At 53.5% G+C, this 17,396-nt stretch overlaps 1 protein-coding gene across 1 annotated transcript; it reads right to left on the reverse strand.

The window, feature by feature from the left end:
* Positions 1–3,182: 3,182 nt before the first annotated feature.
* Positions 3,183–9,412, reverse strand: NSUN5 (NOP2/Sun RNA methyltransferase 5). The gene is made up of 10 exons (XM_065418418.1): positions 9,320–9,412; positions 8,224–8,346; positions 7,963–8,134; positions 7,433–7,541; positions 6,838–6,976; positions 5,997–6,112; positions 4,831–5,009; positions 4,390–4,594; positions 3,856–4,014; positions 3,183–3,300 (listed from the first exon to the last, which is right to left on the reverse strand). The coding sequence occupies exons 1-10, from the start codon at positions 9,410–9,412 to the stop codon at positions 3,183–3,185; spliced, it is 1,413 nt and encodes a 470-aa protein (XP_065274490.1).
* Positions 9,413–17,396: the final 7,984 nt, after the last annotated feature.

Consider the following 17,396-nt stretch of genomic DNA (forward strand, 5'->3'; position numbering starts at 1 on the left):
GGCGACCACATCTGCACGCAGTATTCAAGATGTGGGCGTACCACAGATTTATATAGAGGAAATCAGATATTTTCTGTCTTATCTATCCCTTTGCTAATGATTTTCTACACTATTTGCGTTTTTGACTGCTGCTGCACCGTGAGCAGATGTTTTCAGAGAACTATCCACAATGACTCCAATATCTCTTTCTTGAAGGTTAACAGATAATTTAGACCCTATCATTTTATTTATATATATATATATATATAGTTGGGATTATGTTTTCCAATGTGTATTAATTTGCATTTATCAACTTAGAATTTTATCTGCCATTTTGTTGCCCAACCACCCAGTTTTGTGAGATCCTTTTGTAGCTCTTCGCAGTCTGCCTGGGACTTACTATCTTGAGTAGTTTTGTATCATCTGCAAATTTTGCCACCTCACTTTTTAGCCCTTTTTCCAGATCATTTATGAATATGTTGAATAGGACTGGGCCCAGTACAGACCTCTGAGGACATCACTATTTTCCTCTCTCTATTCTGAAAACGGACCATTTATTCCTACCCTTTGTTTCCTAGCTTTTAACCAGTTACTGATCCATGAGAGAACCTTCCCTCTTATCCCAGGACAGCTCTCTGAAAATCTCAGTGCACTTTATCCACTGGATCCCCCTTATCCACATGCTTATTGACCACCTCAAAAAATTCTAGTAGATTGGTGAGGCATAGATTACTAAAATCATGTTGACTCTTCCCCAACAAATTACATTTATCTCTGTGTCTGACAATTCTGTTCTTTACTATAGTTTTAACCAGTTTGCCTGGTACTGAAGTCAGACTTACCTGGAGCCCTTTTTAAAAATTGGCATCACCTTAGCTATCCTCCAGTCCTTGGGTACAGAAGCAGATTTAAATGATAGGTTATAAGTCACATTTAGTAGTTCTGCAATTTCACATTTGAGTTCCTTCCGAACTCTTGGGTGAATACCATCTGGTCCTGGTGACTTATGATAAATTAAATAGTAAATTTGTTCCAAAACCTCTTCTAATGACACCTCAATCTGGGACAGTTCCTCAGATTGGTCACCTAAAACGAACAGCTCAGGTGTGGGAATTTACCTCACATCCTCAGCCATGAAGACTGATGCAAAAAATTCACGTAGCTTCTCTGCTGTGGCCTACTCAACCTTGAGTGCTCCTTTAGTAGCTCGATTGGCCAGTGGTCCCACTGGTTGTGTAGCAAGCTTCCTGCTTGTGATGTACTTAAAACATTTTTTGCTATTACTTTTTGAGGCGTTTGGCTAGCTGTTCTTCACATTCGTTTTTGGCCTGCTAATTATAACTTTGGATAGTTCTGTTAAATGTCCACTGCCTTTTAATTTTACTAAATCTGTGGCCTCATTTCATCCCTTGGGACTGAGTTCACAGCTTCGGTACAAATTGTGAGGAAAAAAAAAAATCTTATCAGAGTTGAATTGGCCATTTTTAATATAATTAATAGAATGGGCCCTGCTCGTGGGAGACAGGATGAAAAAGGAAGCCAGAAGCCAAGGCTGGTGTTTTGAGCTAGGTCCTACCCTTAGAGACCTGCTGAAAAATCAAGAGCACTTGTGTGAAGTACTGAACTCTCAGCTATCAGTGGGAGTGCTGGCTTCCCTACCTCCACTCCAGTCACCCAGCCTGTAGTTGTTAAGTGAGGCGGCATTTCAAGTATAACTTGAGACATGTTGAAAATCAGGGTCCTCTAAGGCATCAAGTGAAACACCCAAGTGAAAAACCAGGGCTTGAAGTTTTGGCCCTTCCGGGTGGTGCCTTGGTTTCCAAAGTTCTGCACAGTCCCTTAACTCAGCTGGCCGGACGGCTACAGGCAGAAAGAATGCAAATTCCTCACTGAGCTCATTTTAGCCAGGTGAGCAAACTCCTGTCCCCTGGAACACAAGCATAGAAATAATACTGGCTGTGCGCCTCTGAGAGGTGGGGAGCCTAGAATCCTCTGCACTGGAACAGTTGCAGCGCTTCTGAGGGAGCAGATTGCGTTGTTCAAGCTAAACACACCCACATCACTAGCACATCTACCCCAAAGCAGAGTTTCGCCCACTGGGTGCCGGTGGGCTGGGGCTTAGGCAGTAGCCCAGGATTCTTCAATGTAACCGGCGCGTCTCTCAGGCACTGCCCTGCTGTACCGAGGGAGGCTGCGTTGTGCTCACGTGTAGCCAGTGCAGGAGGAGCGATGATGTGGGGGGCTGCAGGAGGTAGCCCAGTGTGCAGCGCTGACCGAACTCTACACAGGCATGGGGCAGGGAAGCATTGAGGGGGGTCATCTGGCAGTTGAAACGCCTCCTCCTGAGGCTGGCTGCTAAGGACAGGAGCAGTGCTCACGGCTCGCAGAGAAAGGGGTGGTGCTTTCATGAGCCTCTCACAGCAGCCACGGATCTGCCCCCTTTGAGTTCAGCTTCTCTCGACCCAGCTGTAATTCCTCACCCCAACCCACTGCACTGCTGCTTCCCAGCTAGTGACAGTGTCACTTTTCTCCCCCTCCAAAGCAGCCAAGCTCTCACCTCCAGGCTTTGCTGGCCTCCAGCCACAGAAAAGACCAGTAAGAGTCAGACAAAGTTGATGCTCAACCCCTCACAGGAGCAAAAGTCCGGGTGGCCAGAAAGCAGTTCCCGACAGAGAGACAAGAAGGCCCAAACAACAACGTAGCCTGGCCCATGCCGGTCTACGGGCCAAGACACCGGCTTGCCAAGGGGAGCTGATGGATTGCGTAGAGTCATGGTTTGTATGCTACCCTCATGAAAGAGCCAATCGGAGAGAGCAGGTAGGAGTCTGAGCCCATGCTCAGGTGGTGGCCCCGGGGCCCACACTGCAGCACAGGCTGGGGCTTAGAGAAACTCACTCAAGACAAAACCTGAAACAGGTTGGAAAGCTTTACTTCCACACTGACCCAGGCTGGGTGCACTGCTGGGGCCAGAGCACCCTCCAGCAGCTAGGCTGGCAGCGGGTTAGACATCCCCCTTCGCCAGCACCACGTGCTGCCCGAACAGCCTGCTCTGACCGGCCACGTGGAGGGAAAGCTTGCCAGCAGCACAGGCCCGACGCCTCAGGGCTCCGAGCTCTGGCAGCGGGACAGGCAGGCAGGCAGCTGGCAGAAGCTTGGCTCTAAGGCTGCCACCACAGGGCCATCGCAGCTCCCCTCACGAGTCCTTATTTCACACACCGGGTCTTCTTCCGCCTCTTCTTGCAGGCAGCGCGAGGGCCCCTTCCCTCTCCATCCTGGGATCTCTCTGCTCCACCGTCCACCTCAGCCTCGGCAGGAAGGGAGCTGGAAGCAACAGCCGGAGGAGAGCCCAAAGCGGCGTGAGTTACTGGCAGGACAAAGTCACCTTCCCAACACAGCAGTGTCCCAGCTGCTGCTCCAACAGACTGGCCACCTCGCCACCAGACTTCATTGCCCAGCCTCGCTTCCATCGACACTGACAACTCCGCTAGTCTGGCACCCGACTCCTCCTGCCCAGCCCCGCCCCTGGAGTCAGCACAATCTGAGCCAGGCTCTTGCTGCTGTTCCCATCTCCCCCCAACCCCACCCCAAGCTACTTTCTCTCCATCACCTCCCATCTACGTCCTTCCCTAAGGCCCTGCGGCTAACTGCCTCCTGCTGCCCCTCCCCACAGCTAGATGGTAACCTCGCCTCAGGGTCAACGAGCTCCTTCAAACCCACTTCTTCCGGAATCCCGCCCCTGTGAGTCCCCCCAGCCCAAGGGCCTTGTCTGACAGCCTGCACAATGGAAATGACTCAGCCCAGGGCACGGTGCTGCCAGCCATGTGCCACACCACATCAAATGGAGGATTTCTAACCAGGGCAAGCCCCAGCTCTCACCTGGAGGAGCCCTGGCTGGTGCATTCCTGCTGCCTCTCCAGCACGGCAACAAAGAAGCCGTTTGTCAGCGTGGCTGCAGGGCAGGCTCGGAGGCAGCACTCCGCACCTGGGAAGGTGGCGAGGCCTCGATGGGGCCAGGAAGGCAGTACGTTTACCAACCTGTGAACGGGGGCAAGATCACAACAAAGCTCAGTGACCCAGCCAGCCACGGCCCGCTCCACTGCAGGGCACCAACCCAGAGCCCTAAGCGCCCAGCTGGCCAGCGGCCTGTGACGGTGAGGCGGGGGAAACCTGCCTCTTCTCACTGTGCTCTGCCACGGGAACCACTGGCTACAGTCCTTGGGCCTCAGAGCTGCCCCAAACGATGCCTTCAGTCCCCTTCCCCCGCCAAACAGGAAAACACAGTGAGCAGATACTAACAATGCTGCCTGGCTCGTCCCCCACCCAGTGGACAATTCCACTTCCATCTCGCCACAGGCACCCACACACACTGCCTGGTTATTGCAGAGCCAGCTACAGCCCAAGTGTCTGTACCTGAACGCTGGGCCGTGCTCCTGGAGCACATCCCACACCACGTCCTCGTTCTCCTCCTGCTGCACCGAGCACGTGGAGTAAGCCAGGCGCTGGAGGGCAGGGAAGCGCAGAGCATGGCTCAGGGCCTTGCGCTGGAACCTAGCCAGTGCCCGCAGCCGCTCCGAGCTGGGGGCACTCTCCTCAGCTGGCAGCCGGTTCACCATTCCTGGGGGGAAGAGACTATCAGAGAGGCCTGGACAAGCTGGGCTCCAATTCAGGCACCTGTATCACCCAGCTGCTGGGCTCCCCCCTGCTCCAGGCTCTGCATCCAAAGGTCCATTCTCCACCAACCCCACGGACTTCAGCGTATCCTTTAGAGAGACTCACAGACAGGTACACCAGGTGGGTATAACCATCACCCTGTTTGTACTGCACAGGCCTGGCCTACCCCCCACCCCTTACCTGAGCCGCTGCACGAGGGGTCCAGGAGGATGTAGGTCACATTGCTGTACTTTGGGTCACTGGGGTCAACTGTCAGGAAGTCCTGATTGGCCAGTTCACAGCAGCTAGCCCCAGCCCGCACCAGCATGGTGCTCATGGTGGCCAAGCGGTTGGGGTCCAGGTCAAAGGCGAAGATCTGCCTGAATGTAATGCCCCAAAGAGGAATACAGGAATCATTACCCAGCAGACCGGGCCCTGCCTTCACTGCCAGGCCCACCACCCCAGACACGCAGAAAACCTCGGACAACCAAAAGCAGTTTTGGCCGAGTGCATCCCTAAGTCGGTTAACCCGCTTCCCCCCGGAGTACAGCACGTCCTTCCCACCACTGCAGGAGGAGCCGGAGCACAGCCGGCAGCATGCTGGGGGAGGAGGGGGGGGGGGTCACCTCTCTCTGCAGTGGGTGGGTACAGGTCACTTGCCAGGAACATCTGGGTATATCTTAATAGTTTCCCTGCCATTGCAGGGGCCTCGGGCACTGCTGCATCTCGGTCCCTCCTACCCTCTCCCCGTGACACAGAACAGTCGAGTCTCCGACGGGCTGTAATGCTTCGGTCTCATTCTGGCTGTTGCGTTAGTGTGCAGGTGGTCTGTGACGTACAGGAAGCCAGAGTAGATGATCTGATGGTCCCGTTTGACTCTATTAATGGCTGCCAATCGGAGTCTTTGGTTGCCAAGCCTCACTCTCCAGCTGGTGCTCTGCCACCAGTCCCCGCAGACGCTGCCCAGTCCCAGACTGATTTCAGGCAAGGACAGAGCTAACAAGACAAGCTGACAACAACTCCCAGTTCCCACATGCGAGGCAAAATGCCCGCTCCCCAAGTACTTGCCCCTTTCCCTTGTGTAGTCCTGCTTTTAACCCCATGATAGGTGCAGTTCCTACTCGTGTTCCCTGCCAGAGAAATCAGGCTGAGCTACAGAATCAACACCTCGGTTGTCGCAGGACCCAGAGGGCGCTGAGCAGAACTGAGGCCAAAGACAGCATGTGTCCCTCCCTCCCAAGGCTCCTTTCCTCATCAGAACGGCTGCTAGGGTAGAGCGTCAGCGCCCTGCCCTGGGAAAACTGCTTATCACAGCAGCAGGCAGCCCTCACCCACACAGCTCCGTCCTGCTGTGAGCTCGCACTCACCCCTTGTTCTTCAGGATGGCAGCCGTGTGGCTGGTCTTGTTCCCGGGGGCAGCGCAGGCATCGATTACATGAGCCCCCGAGGGGGGACTCAGAAGGAAGGCAGGAAGGCAGCTGGCCTGGAAGAGACACCACCAGTCACAGCTCTGCCCCTGCAGTACCTACCTCCTCAATACAGACGCACCCCCATCTCTTCAGACCCCTCCCCTAAGTCATTCCACAGCCACAGAATCCACCCCCGGCTGGGGATCAAAATACGACTTGGTCACCCTCGTGGTTACGGAGACAGCCTTCCAACACAGAGGAACCAACGCAGTGCCAGCTGCCTCAGTCTGCAGTAAGCCTGAGACTGACACCAATTGCTCCCATTTGTCTCGATGGGGTGTTGGCATTTAACTAGCATCATTAGGTTTCAGAGTTGATAAGCTTAACTATTTCATTGCTCTTTAGCAGAAACACCCAGCTGGGGTCCTTATCCCACAACCCCAAACGGCCTCCTGCATCTCCCAGTTTGCCCCAGGCAATTTCTACAGTGCCGTTAGGAGCTGTCAGTACAAAAATCTGCAGCATGTTGAGAACTATGGGAACCGCGTGATCTTTCAGGGTCGTATCTAGGCCATTCTGCCCCATTATAGGTCACCACTTCTTAGATCTATCTTAAGTTGTTGCACCAGAAACCCACAGAATTTAGCTCTAGTTTGCTACAAAGTATGTGGGGGTTGTGGCCTAAAAACAACATTCATCCTTCCTGTATAGCCTTGTGACATCCATCACCGCGCCTCACTCCATTCCACAGCAGAACCACCCCCTGGCACTTCTCTCTTCTCGCCCCAGCGCCCCACACCTTGTCCTGCAGTATGATATGCCCTGCGACGTACAGCCGGTTCTCATGGAAGTCTGTCTGCGGCGGGAAGACAAGCAGCTCCGGCAGGTGGGGATCCAAGAGGAATTGCTTCCCTGAGAGGGAGCTCAGCTCCTCCATTCTGCCCAGAGACAGCAGGGAGTGGGGAGGGAGAAGACGGGTTTAGTGGAACACACATCCTGATTCCCCCAAGCTCAAAAGTCCTTCAGAGGCCAGCTACAGATTTCCCCCTTTCTCATGAGCCAACTAAAGCCCATACCCAACCCTATCTTAAGGCCAGCCGAGTAGCTGAGCAGAATCCAGGGCAGAGAGCATCACTCTAGAAGCTCCAACCCATCCACTGCCAATACTGAAGATAGTGTCCCTACCCCTCTCATTCTCTTCCACACACAAGGCTCTGCTCCTCCCCTTCACAAAGAGGATGGCTTATGGCTTCCTGCGGTGCCAACCCTTGATTGTCTGGAAGGTCACTACAGTAGGTGCAAGGACTCCCCCATCTCCCATCTGGGGCTATCAGCTTGGCAGGTCAGTGAAGACCAGAGCGCAGGGTCCAGGGACAGGCCAGGAATGGCTTTACCTGGCTGCCCTGCCCAGGTAGGAGTAGCCCTGGCGTTTGAAGTAGTCGACCACATCATCCTTGCAAGTTTTCAGGGTGTTCACTCGGACATAGCGTGGCACTTGAAGGGCTGGGGAAGGAAAACAAACAGGTTAGACACACACAATCCCTTTTCCCAAATCACCTGAGATACAAGAATACTCCAGCTGGTTCCAAGCATCAGACAGAGATGGAAGAGACAGATCAGGTCAGGCCTAGCCCAGTCTGCAGGTCCATTTACTAAGTCACAGGTTAACCAGGAGCTCAGCGCAAACAGACCCAATGCCCCAAAGAATGAACCTGGAAATCACTGCCCCATACATGACCCGTATCCCTAGTGAAATGATGGCACAAGTACAGAGAATACCCTTAAAGAAGCCAGGAACTACAGCACACCCTCCCACTGCAGAAGCAGTCACAAGCCACCATCCAGGCAGAGGTGGGCATAGGAATCCTGCAGGGTCTCACCCCAATCTAGAGGCCCACCTGCTGGGGACAGCCCCCACACTCACCTTGGATCACCCCCTCTGTGGGCGCCAGCAGATCCTCGTTGCAGCTCACCTTCCTGCGCACCTTGAGACGGGCAAGCTCTGCCTGCAGCCGGGCCCGGTGCTTCAACACCAGCACTTTCCAGTGGCCCCCGCACTTCAGACCCTTGCCAAAGAGCAGGTCGTACACCAGCACCTGCAGCAAGACAGAGTGGGTCAGGCCCAGCCCAGGGCCACCAGCCAAGAGCATCCCCACAAGACAGGCTGGGCAGGGCCAGGCCTTACCTTGGCCAGGTGTGGGGGCAGCTTCTTCTCAGCCTTCAGCAGGGCAGCCCCGTCCATGATGGAGTCCAGCACGGGTGAGTAGCGCAGGGTCTCTGACACCAGGGCATAGAGCTGCTTCACGTTCTGTGGGGACAGACCCGGTGAGCCTGGGGGCCCAGCCCCCCTGCCCGGCTCGGCCACCAACATCCCCAACCCCTGCCTAGCTCTGCCCCCAATATCCCCAATACCTGCCCCCAGCCCCCCTGCCCGGCTCTGCCACCAATATCCGCAATACCTGCCCCCTGCCCCAAATATCCCCAACCCCTGCCTAGCTCTGCCCCCAGCCCTGTGAGCCAGGGGGCTGGGCCCCCCTGCCTGGCCCTGCCCCCAATATCCCCGACACCTGCCCCCAGCCCGGCTCTGTCCCCCAATATCCCCAATACCTGCCCCCCGCCCCAATTATCCCCAACCCCTGCCTAGCTCTGCCCCCAATATCCCCAACCCCTGCCTAGCTCTGCCCCCAATATCCCCAATACCTGCCTAGCTCTGCCCCCAATATCCCCAATACCTGCCCCCTGCCCCAAATATCCCCAACCCCTGCCTAGCTCTACCCCCCAGCCCTGTGAGCCAGGGGGCTGGGCCCCCCTGCCTGGCCCTGCCCCCAATATCCCCAACCCCTGCCCCCAGCCCCCCTGCCCAGCTCTGCCCCCAATATCCCCAATACCTGCCCCCCGCCCCAAATATCCCCGACTCCTGCCTAGCTCTGCCCCCCAGCCCTGTGAGCCAGGGGGCTGGGCCCCCCTGCCTGGCCCTGCCCCCAATATCCCCAACCCCTGCCCCCAGCCCCCCTGCCCGGCTCTGCCCCCAATATCCCCAATACCTGCCCCCCGCCCCAAATATCCCCGACTCCTGCCTAGCTCTGCCCCCCAGCCCTGTGAGCCAGGGGGCAGGGCCCCTCTGCCTGGCCCTGCCCCCAATATCCCCAACCCCTGCCCGGCTCTGCCCCCAATATCCCCAACCCCTGCCCGGCTCTGCCCCCAATATCCCCAATACCTGCCCCCCGCCCCAAATATCCCCGACTCCTGCCTAGCTCTGCCCCCCAGCCCGGCCCCGCTACCTGGAAGCGGCTCTTGTACACCAGAGTCTTGAGGGCGCCGTCCCGGCGCTGCAGCCCGGCCAGGACAGAGGCGGCCGCGGTGTAGAGCGCCATGGCCCGTCCCGGTCCCCGTACCGGCAGTGCGACCCACGCGCCACAGCCAGCGGGCCCGACTTCCGGCACGGCTGCTCCGCGAGGCCCCGCCCCTCTCCTGTTGCTCCGCCCCCGCGAAACGCGCGACAGGGGCGTGATCGGCGAGGACATGCGCGCGAGCCCCGTGCATTGTGGGTAACAGCGGGCACCGCGTGCTGGGGCCTGGTCTGGTGCATTGTGGGTAACAGCGGGCACCGCGTGCTGGGGCCTGGTCTGGTGCATTGTGGGTAACAGCGGGCACCGCGTGCTGGGGCCTGTCTGGTGCATTGTGGGTAACAGCGGGCACCGCGTGCTGGGGCCTGGTCTGGGGCATTGTGGGTAAGAGCGGTCACTGCACGCTGGGGCCTGGCCTGGTGCATTGTGGGTAACAGCGGGCACCGCGTGCTGGGGCCTGTCTGGTGCATTGTGGGTAACAGCGGGCACCGCGTGCTGGGGCCTGGTCTGGTGCATTGTGGGTAACAGCGGGCACCGCGTGCTGGGGCCTGGTCTGGGGCATTGTGGGTAAGAGCGGTCACTGCACGCTGGGGCCTGGCCTGGTGCATTGTGGGTATCCAGCGGGCACTGCACGCTGGGGCCTGGCCTGGTGCATTGTGGGTAATAGCGGGCACCCTGCGTTGGGGCCTGGTCTGGTGCCTTGTGGGTAATAGCGGGCACCGCGTGCTGGGGCCTGTCTGGTGCATTGTGGGTAACAGCGGGCACCGCGTGCTGGGGCCTGGTCTGGGGCATTGTGGGTAAGAGCGGTCACTGCACGCTGGGGCCTGGTCTGGTGCATTGTGGGTAATAGCGGGCACCCTGCGTTGGGGCCTGGTCTGGTGCATTGTGGGTAATAGCGGGCACCCTGCGTTGGGGCCTGGTCTGGTGCATTGTGGGTAATAGCGGGCACCCTGCGTTGGGGCCTGGTCTGGTGCATTGTGGGTAACAGCGGGCACCGCGTGCTGGGGCCTGGTCTGGGGCATTGTGGGTAATAGCGAGCACCCCGTGCTTCCAGCTTAGCGTTGGGGATCGCACTCCCAGCTCCACGTGTAGACGTACCCAAACACTGCTCAGTTCACCTTCTGCCCAAGGCCAACACACACAGCGAGCCCTGCCAGGGACACAGGGTCACCCCTCTGTACCAACAAGCCGTGGTGGGGGCTTTGCCTCTCATGGGCAGGAAGTAGGTATGAAGGTTCATTTTTTATATAAAAATCAAGGTTCATACCTGTCCTTAGCGCTTCCAAGGAATTTCGACTCCAGTGCTGCACGTGAGAATCTTAGCCCTAGACTAGCAACAATTGTGCCTCACCCTGTCTTCCATTCCAACCACACACCCGACAGGAAGGGAAAGAGCCCCAGACATCGCTCCATCCTTGCTTTCTCTCCTCCAGAAGCATCCAGAACTCTTCCAGCCAGCAATCTTCACTGCTCTGTAAATCCGGACAGCCACAATGGGGCTGGGAATTCTTATGGGTAACAACGGACACTCCGCACTGGGACCTGGCCTGGTGCATTGTGTCTAACAGCAGGGGACCTCCGCAAATGCTCATGGTGTCAACTATGCCACAAATGGCAGAGTCACAGTCATAATGAAGCTGACTGTGCCCCGTGTCACTCACCAGCACTGCACCACTGGCTCCTCTTCAGGAAACAGGCCAGAATCCACCTGCTAGGAGAGCTGGTTAGATAAGTCTGGCAGCTGCTTGATTATTGAAGAGACAAACCATTAATATTGTTCCATACTCTCCTCCAGCCCTTCCCCCCCATAGTCTTCGTTGATTCTTTGTCCATGTGGATCCCACTTGTCATGCATTTGAGATTGAAACCCTCATACCAGCAGGGTCTGGTGGGGCCATACTGGAAAGAGCCAAATCAACACCAGGGTGTGTAGCAGAGGCCTTACTGTGGGGTCTGTTCCCTGGAGAGACCTCTTTACCCAATGGCCATTGACTCATATGAAATTTGCAGCATGTATGGAGCCAGCAGCTCATGTTTCAATTAGTTCATTCCCATCGCTACCCCTCACAAGTTAGACTAATGCACAAGTTAGAAATAACCCCCAGGGATGGGGGAATCGCCAGATCTCACTGAGTGATGAGAAGGGGGATCATTCTGTGGAGAGGATCCCACGGCAGAAGAAGAACAGAACTCCAGTCAAGGAGAGGAGAGGAACATGGCCTTGGGGAGCTGGAAAAACCTCTGTCTGATGACCTGCTCTATCTCAGCCCATCCAAAGCTAGCGAGCTTACAGCAAGGCGCAGATTCACTCTGTGCCTCCCTTGTGCTCTCAGCTATTCCCCATACCAGTCCCTGTGCAGAGAGGAGCTGGCCACAAAACTGCTGAGATGCAGGTGACGTGCCCCATCCCCTCTGTCCTTCTGGCCTAGGCTGGGCCTGAGCTGTTCTTCTGAACCCAGCTTTTATCTAGCAACTAGTGAGTCTCACCTCAATGAAGAGAGTCATCACAATGATTCTCTCCTGTCCACCCTCCCCCTCCTCATCCTGAGGATCTGGCTGTCTCAGGAAGTGGAGGTCAATCAAAATCATGTCTCTGGAACATGAAACAGAAGGTTCCTCGTGATTATCAAGAGGCAGAGTAAGATCTACTCCAGTTGCTGGGGCCAAGATGGCAACCTGGAATGGAGGAATATTTCACACTGAAATTCCACTACCAAGAGTGGCACCGTGAAGGGAAATCTTTAGGCTTCTACTTTGCAATCAGGCAAACACCTTGCATGTAATAATGTGGGGCAGATAACATGGCCTATCCTTGCTGGAACTGGATACAGGCAAACTCCTTCCAATAGCCAAGCACAGAAAAACGGCTCTGCACAGCCTTCACTTTTGCTAAAGACAAAAAAATGCCAGGATCCTGGAATGAGATCAGCCCCAAGTACAGCAACTCAACGGGAATTGACATGAGGCCTATGCCACATGGCATGCTCTGCAATAGAAAATGTAAATACCAGCTCCCCGCAGGGCGTACTTCCAGGGAGCTTAACGGGGCAGCCCCCTCCCTATGGGCCTTGTCCACACTACAGCTTCTAACCGAGTTTGTAACCAATTAGTGATATAGTAGATTCTAAAGCTGGACCAGGTGCATACACAACGTGGTGAAATACTCCATTTTTGTGGCAGATAGAACACCCTCACCGGCATGTGGGGCCCACTCCTTAAATGCTGTGCATTTGTACTGACACCCTATGGGACATTGTACTCATGGCTGAGTTCCAGAGAAGGGTCTTTGTGGTTTGCAAAGGAACCCAGAGGTTCTCCCCTTTCTGTGCCATGGTCCCATCAAAGCCACAAGCAGCAGGTGTTGTGAGAGTCACTTTCATCTCTTTGTATCTCTGTCTCCGTGTACATGCCTCTAAGTGGAGGCAGCGCAGACCTCTATCAATAAAACAGCACCTCACCCTTTGGCCTTTCTGTGGCAGCAAATATTACATCAAATATCTGGTGTGATTATTCTCCCTGAATGTTTGGGCAACTTTGCCTGTGTCTAGACTTGACCCTCCGTTGGCTCTTCCCTCACATTTTGTATAAACAAGGGCACTTTCATCCCTGCTTAAAAGCTGTGGGGTCATTGAAGCCTTGACATATTCCAGATATGCAAACTTCCCTGCAGTAAACAGGTTCTTTAATGGTGTCATTATGAGATAGCTTTAACACGAGGCTGTCTGAGGCCTTGGCAGGGCTGCTCAAGACAATCGTGCTCCTTCTTGACACTAGGAACACCTGAGCTACAATGTCTCAGTACTTTTAAGATGCTATATTGTGTAAGAGGGCTAGAGCATGCTCTCCAGGGTGTTCTATTATCACCTTCTTGCCATGTGCAGTAATAGCCCGAGATGGCGGTGAGGATCATTCACTTTGATCTCCAGCCGCTCCTGTCATGGGGTGCCCTGCTCACCGCTGGAGCACCTCCTTCTGGCTGCATTTGGGGATTAGCTCTGCCAGGCCGATGCCCCTTCCTTTGGTGGCACTCGTCACTCTCTCGGGACTCAGCTGCTCTCACTTCGTGGCTTGGCTCTCCACTGTAGCTCCCCCTTCCAGAGGATCATGTGCATCAAAGTCTCTCTAGATCCACTGTCCCAGGCACTCTTCTTTCACTGCCCCTTTAATGGTCCCACTTCTCCAGTGGCTGGGAGGGGAACCGAGGGCCTCCCTCTACACTTTTTTTCAGTCCAAAGCAGTCAAGGTCTGCCCAGTCCTCTCCTTTACTGATGTATCCCTGGGCTATTTCCTACCTTGCCTTCTCTCACCCTAACAGTTACTGCAGTTTCTCTCTCAGCAGCCTCCTTCTACAGTCAGCTGCTGGGCTTTATACAGGCCTCTCCTGTTCCTGTCCACCTGAGCTTCCTCTTTAATTAGTCCTCCTTGCTCCCTGGGTCCTCCTCCAGGTGCAGCTGGTCTGACCTGGTCCCCTTAACCCCCTAAGGCATTGTATGGAGTGGGCACCACATCACAGCTCCACACAGAGGTTCTGGAGCTGAGCGCTGGTTCTCTGACCTGCCAAGCTTTATGAAACCCGAATCTGTCTGAATTCTGGTGGACAGCATATGGGAACGTGTTACACAGACTGCTAAAGAGGGGTTTGCTCTAGCCAGTTGTGCCAGGGAAATGTCCTGTTGGTAAAGTTCAGTATCCTCATTGGGAGGATCCAATGTCTTATCTACTGGGAAAGAGCATGTACTGACAGGTCCTACAGGCAGAGTTGTCGCTCAACAGGAAAAATGCTCCATCAAAGGCTCTAGTATTGTCTGTTTTACTGTAAGTGAGTGGGGTAAACACCAGTTAAGTCTTTTCCCCGCAGGGATAACACGCTAATCTAGGGTTCTGATTCGAGGAGAAGCCAGATCTAGGGTGAACTGCAAAGAATGGGGCAGATAATCCCCCAAACTGGTGGATATTTTCAATACTTGGATTTACCAAGGCATCATAAAACAGCTTCTTTATTACCTCACTGGTTGTCCAGAAACCAACAACACAGTTCCCTTAAAGTAACCCAGCCTCAGGCCTCCGTCCAGGTTCCCACGTCAAATATGATGAAGCTTTCTGAAAATCTTATTTCATCATATACAAGAAAAGGTTCTACCAATCCCAAAGGATCGGACACATTTCCTGCCAGGTTAATGAATATTCCAGATCTTACCCAACTACCCGCTATAGCCAGTTCTTATTAACGAAACTAAAATTTATTAAAAAGAAAAGAGAGTGTGGTTAAAAGATCAATATACACACAGACATGAGTTCAGTTCTTGAGGTTCAGGTACATAGCAGAGATGGTGAGTTTCGTAGTTGCAAAGAGTTCTTTCAGAAATAGTTCATAGGTTATAGTCCAATGTCCAGTATCATTGCAGGGCGTTCCAGTTTAGGACTGGGATCTCAGTCCTCATGGCTTAAGCTTCCTCTGTATGAAGCCTCAAGCAGATCTGAAATAAACAGGATCAGGACTCAAGGATCTTTTGTACAATTTCAGGTCGTCTTGACAAGTTGGAGGCCCTTGGGGAACAATAGGCCCCATTTCCTAAGCATCGTTGTTAATTATTCACACAGATTAACACAAGGCAATTTATCCATCAGGCAGTCATATGGAAATGCACAAAAACTCAAACGTTATCTCCCCACGTCTTTAAAGCTTGGCTTTGGGTTAGTTAGCCTGCAAGCTGTTTAACCCTTTCTGGCCATAAGTTATATTTTTGTTGCAATCATATAACAGTGGTAGCAATAATGATTTGCATGATTATATTTTAATTAGACAATGTCACACCATCATTTTTCCTTCACCCATTAGATTCAATTGAAGGACAAAGAAGATTTTAGTTTCAGTATGTATAGGGCAGTAAATATAGAGGTGCACACAAACAGGCTTTTGATTAGTATATAAAAGAATTATGAGAGTTTAACATACAAAACTCATAAAAATTACATACATAAATACACATATTAACATACATAAATCGTGATATTTGCTAACGTATGGATGGAAGGGTGAAATGGATGGGTTGATTGGATGGATTAGATTAGAGAGATGGATGGGTAGGAATGGAAGTGATTCTAGGCTTGGTATACAGCCAGTATCCCCTCCCATGTTCACAGCAGGGTCAGGGCAGGTCTCCAAGGAGAGACAGGAGTTGTTGCTTGCCTGTTTCTTCTCAGTGCTGAAGATCCATGTGGGTGACTCAGTGGGAAGCAGCAGGGGAAGTCTATTCTTGCCCTGATGCCCTGTCAATGTGCCTCAGCCCCACCCTGGATGGACCCCTCTAGGGGCAAGAGGGGTGTTCTGTCTCTGCACTGACTTGAGGGGAGTCAATCAGAGTCAGTTGTGATCACGGTTCTTGTGTGGTGAGCTCCTGCCCACTCCAAACTGGACTGAGCCCATAATGCATTTGGGGGTGTCTGGATCTGGGGTTTTGGTTTGATCTGTTACAGAGAAAGGGGAGAACCATGAAACTTGGAGCCAGATCCCAGTTTGGATCCCAAACTTCTCCAGCATTCAGGCGCTCGGGTCAGGGGCACTTCTGTAATTATTCTCCCTTGTGATACACAGAGAAACTCTCTGAACTCACCACTAGCCAGTGCTACTGATCAAGTATCTATTCGTACGGAGTGTGGAGTGGAGGAGGAGGAATGGCTGACACAGTGGGACAGCCCAATGGAGGTAAGAGGAACCACTCCAAGAAGTGACATCAGGAGGGGTCGGGGCAGGGGGCAGGGTCTCTCCTGCTTTGTTCCCCAGCTGGTTTAGGGATACCCTCTAGATCCCATCTCAGAAGCAGGGCCCTGCGTGTGCCAGGAATCGGGGCCCCTGCTCCACAATCGCTGCCCCGAGTTTTGGCTTTTGCCACAAAACACTTGGTTTCTAGCACTTATGGGTGCAAAGGAATCTTGGAAGCATCTGTCCTCTCTTACCCTTGCCAAGGGCATCGTGTGCATAGAATCATAGAATATCAGGGTTGGAAGGGACCTCAGGAGGCCATCTAGTCCAACCCCCTGCTCAAAGCAATACCAATTCCCAACTAAATCATCCCAGCCAGGGCTTTGTCAAGCCAGGCCTTAAAAACCTCTAAGGAAGGAGATTCCACCACCTCCCTAAGTAACCCATTCCAGTGTTTCACCACCCTCCTAGTGAAAAAGTTTTTCCTAATGTCCAACCTAAACCTCCCCCACTGCAACTTGAGACCATTGCTCCTTGTTCTGTCTTCTGCCACCACTGAGAACAGCCAAGCTCCATCCTCTTTGGAACCCCGTTTCAGGTAGTTGAAAGCAGCTATCAAATCCCCCCTCACTCTTCTCTTCTGCAGACTAAACAATCCCAGTTCCCTCAGCCTCTCCTCATAAGTCATGTGCTCCAGCCCCCTAATCATTTTTGTTGCCCTCCGCTGGACTCTTTCCAATTTTTCCACATCCTTCTTGTAGTGTGGGGCCCAAAACTGGACACAGTGCTCCAGATGAGGCCTCACCAATGTCGAATAGAGGGGAATGATCACATCCCTTGATCTGCTGGCAATGCCCCTACTCAACAGGAAAAATGCTCCATCAAAGGCTCTAGTATTGTCTGTTTTACTGTAAGTGAGTGGGGTAAACACCAGTTAAGTCTTTTCCCCGCAGGGATAACACGCTAATCTAGGGTTCTGATTCGAGGAGAAGCCAGATCTAACATCAGTATTGCATTCCTTTTCAGGCAACAAGGCAGGAACTTCTCTCTGTTTCCTCTGATTCTGTTGAATTGTGAAGGCTTTTGAATGTTGGTCAAGTTGGTCCCAAGTTGCTGTCAGTAGCCATGGTCGGAGAGTGGCAGATTTGTCATTCAATGTCAAGGATATAATCTTAATATCCGTTAAGTCCTGCTTTCCAAACTACTGGATTTCCTGCCTCTGAGTTGAGGTGGGTGTCTCCACTCAGGTCTGAAGTTTCTCTGGTTGGTAGCCTGAGTCTTGATTAGGAGCGTAAAGATGAGGTCTAA

Source organism: Emys orbicularis, chromosome 17 (assembly GCF_028017835.1).
Source record: "Emys orbicularis isolate rEmyOrb1 chromosome 17, rEmyOrb1.hap1, whole genome shotgun sequence".
Classification (NCBI taxonomy): Eukaryota; Metazoa; Chordata; order Testudines; family Emydidae; genus Emys; species Emys orbicularis.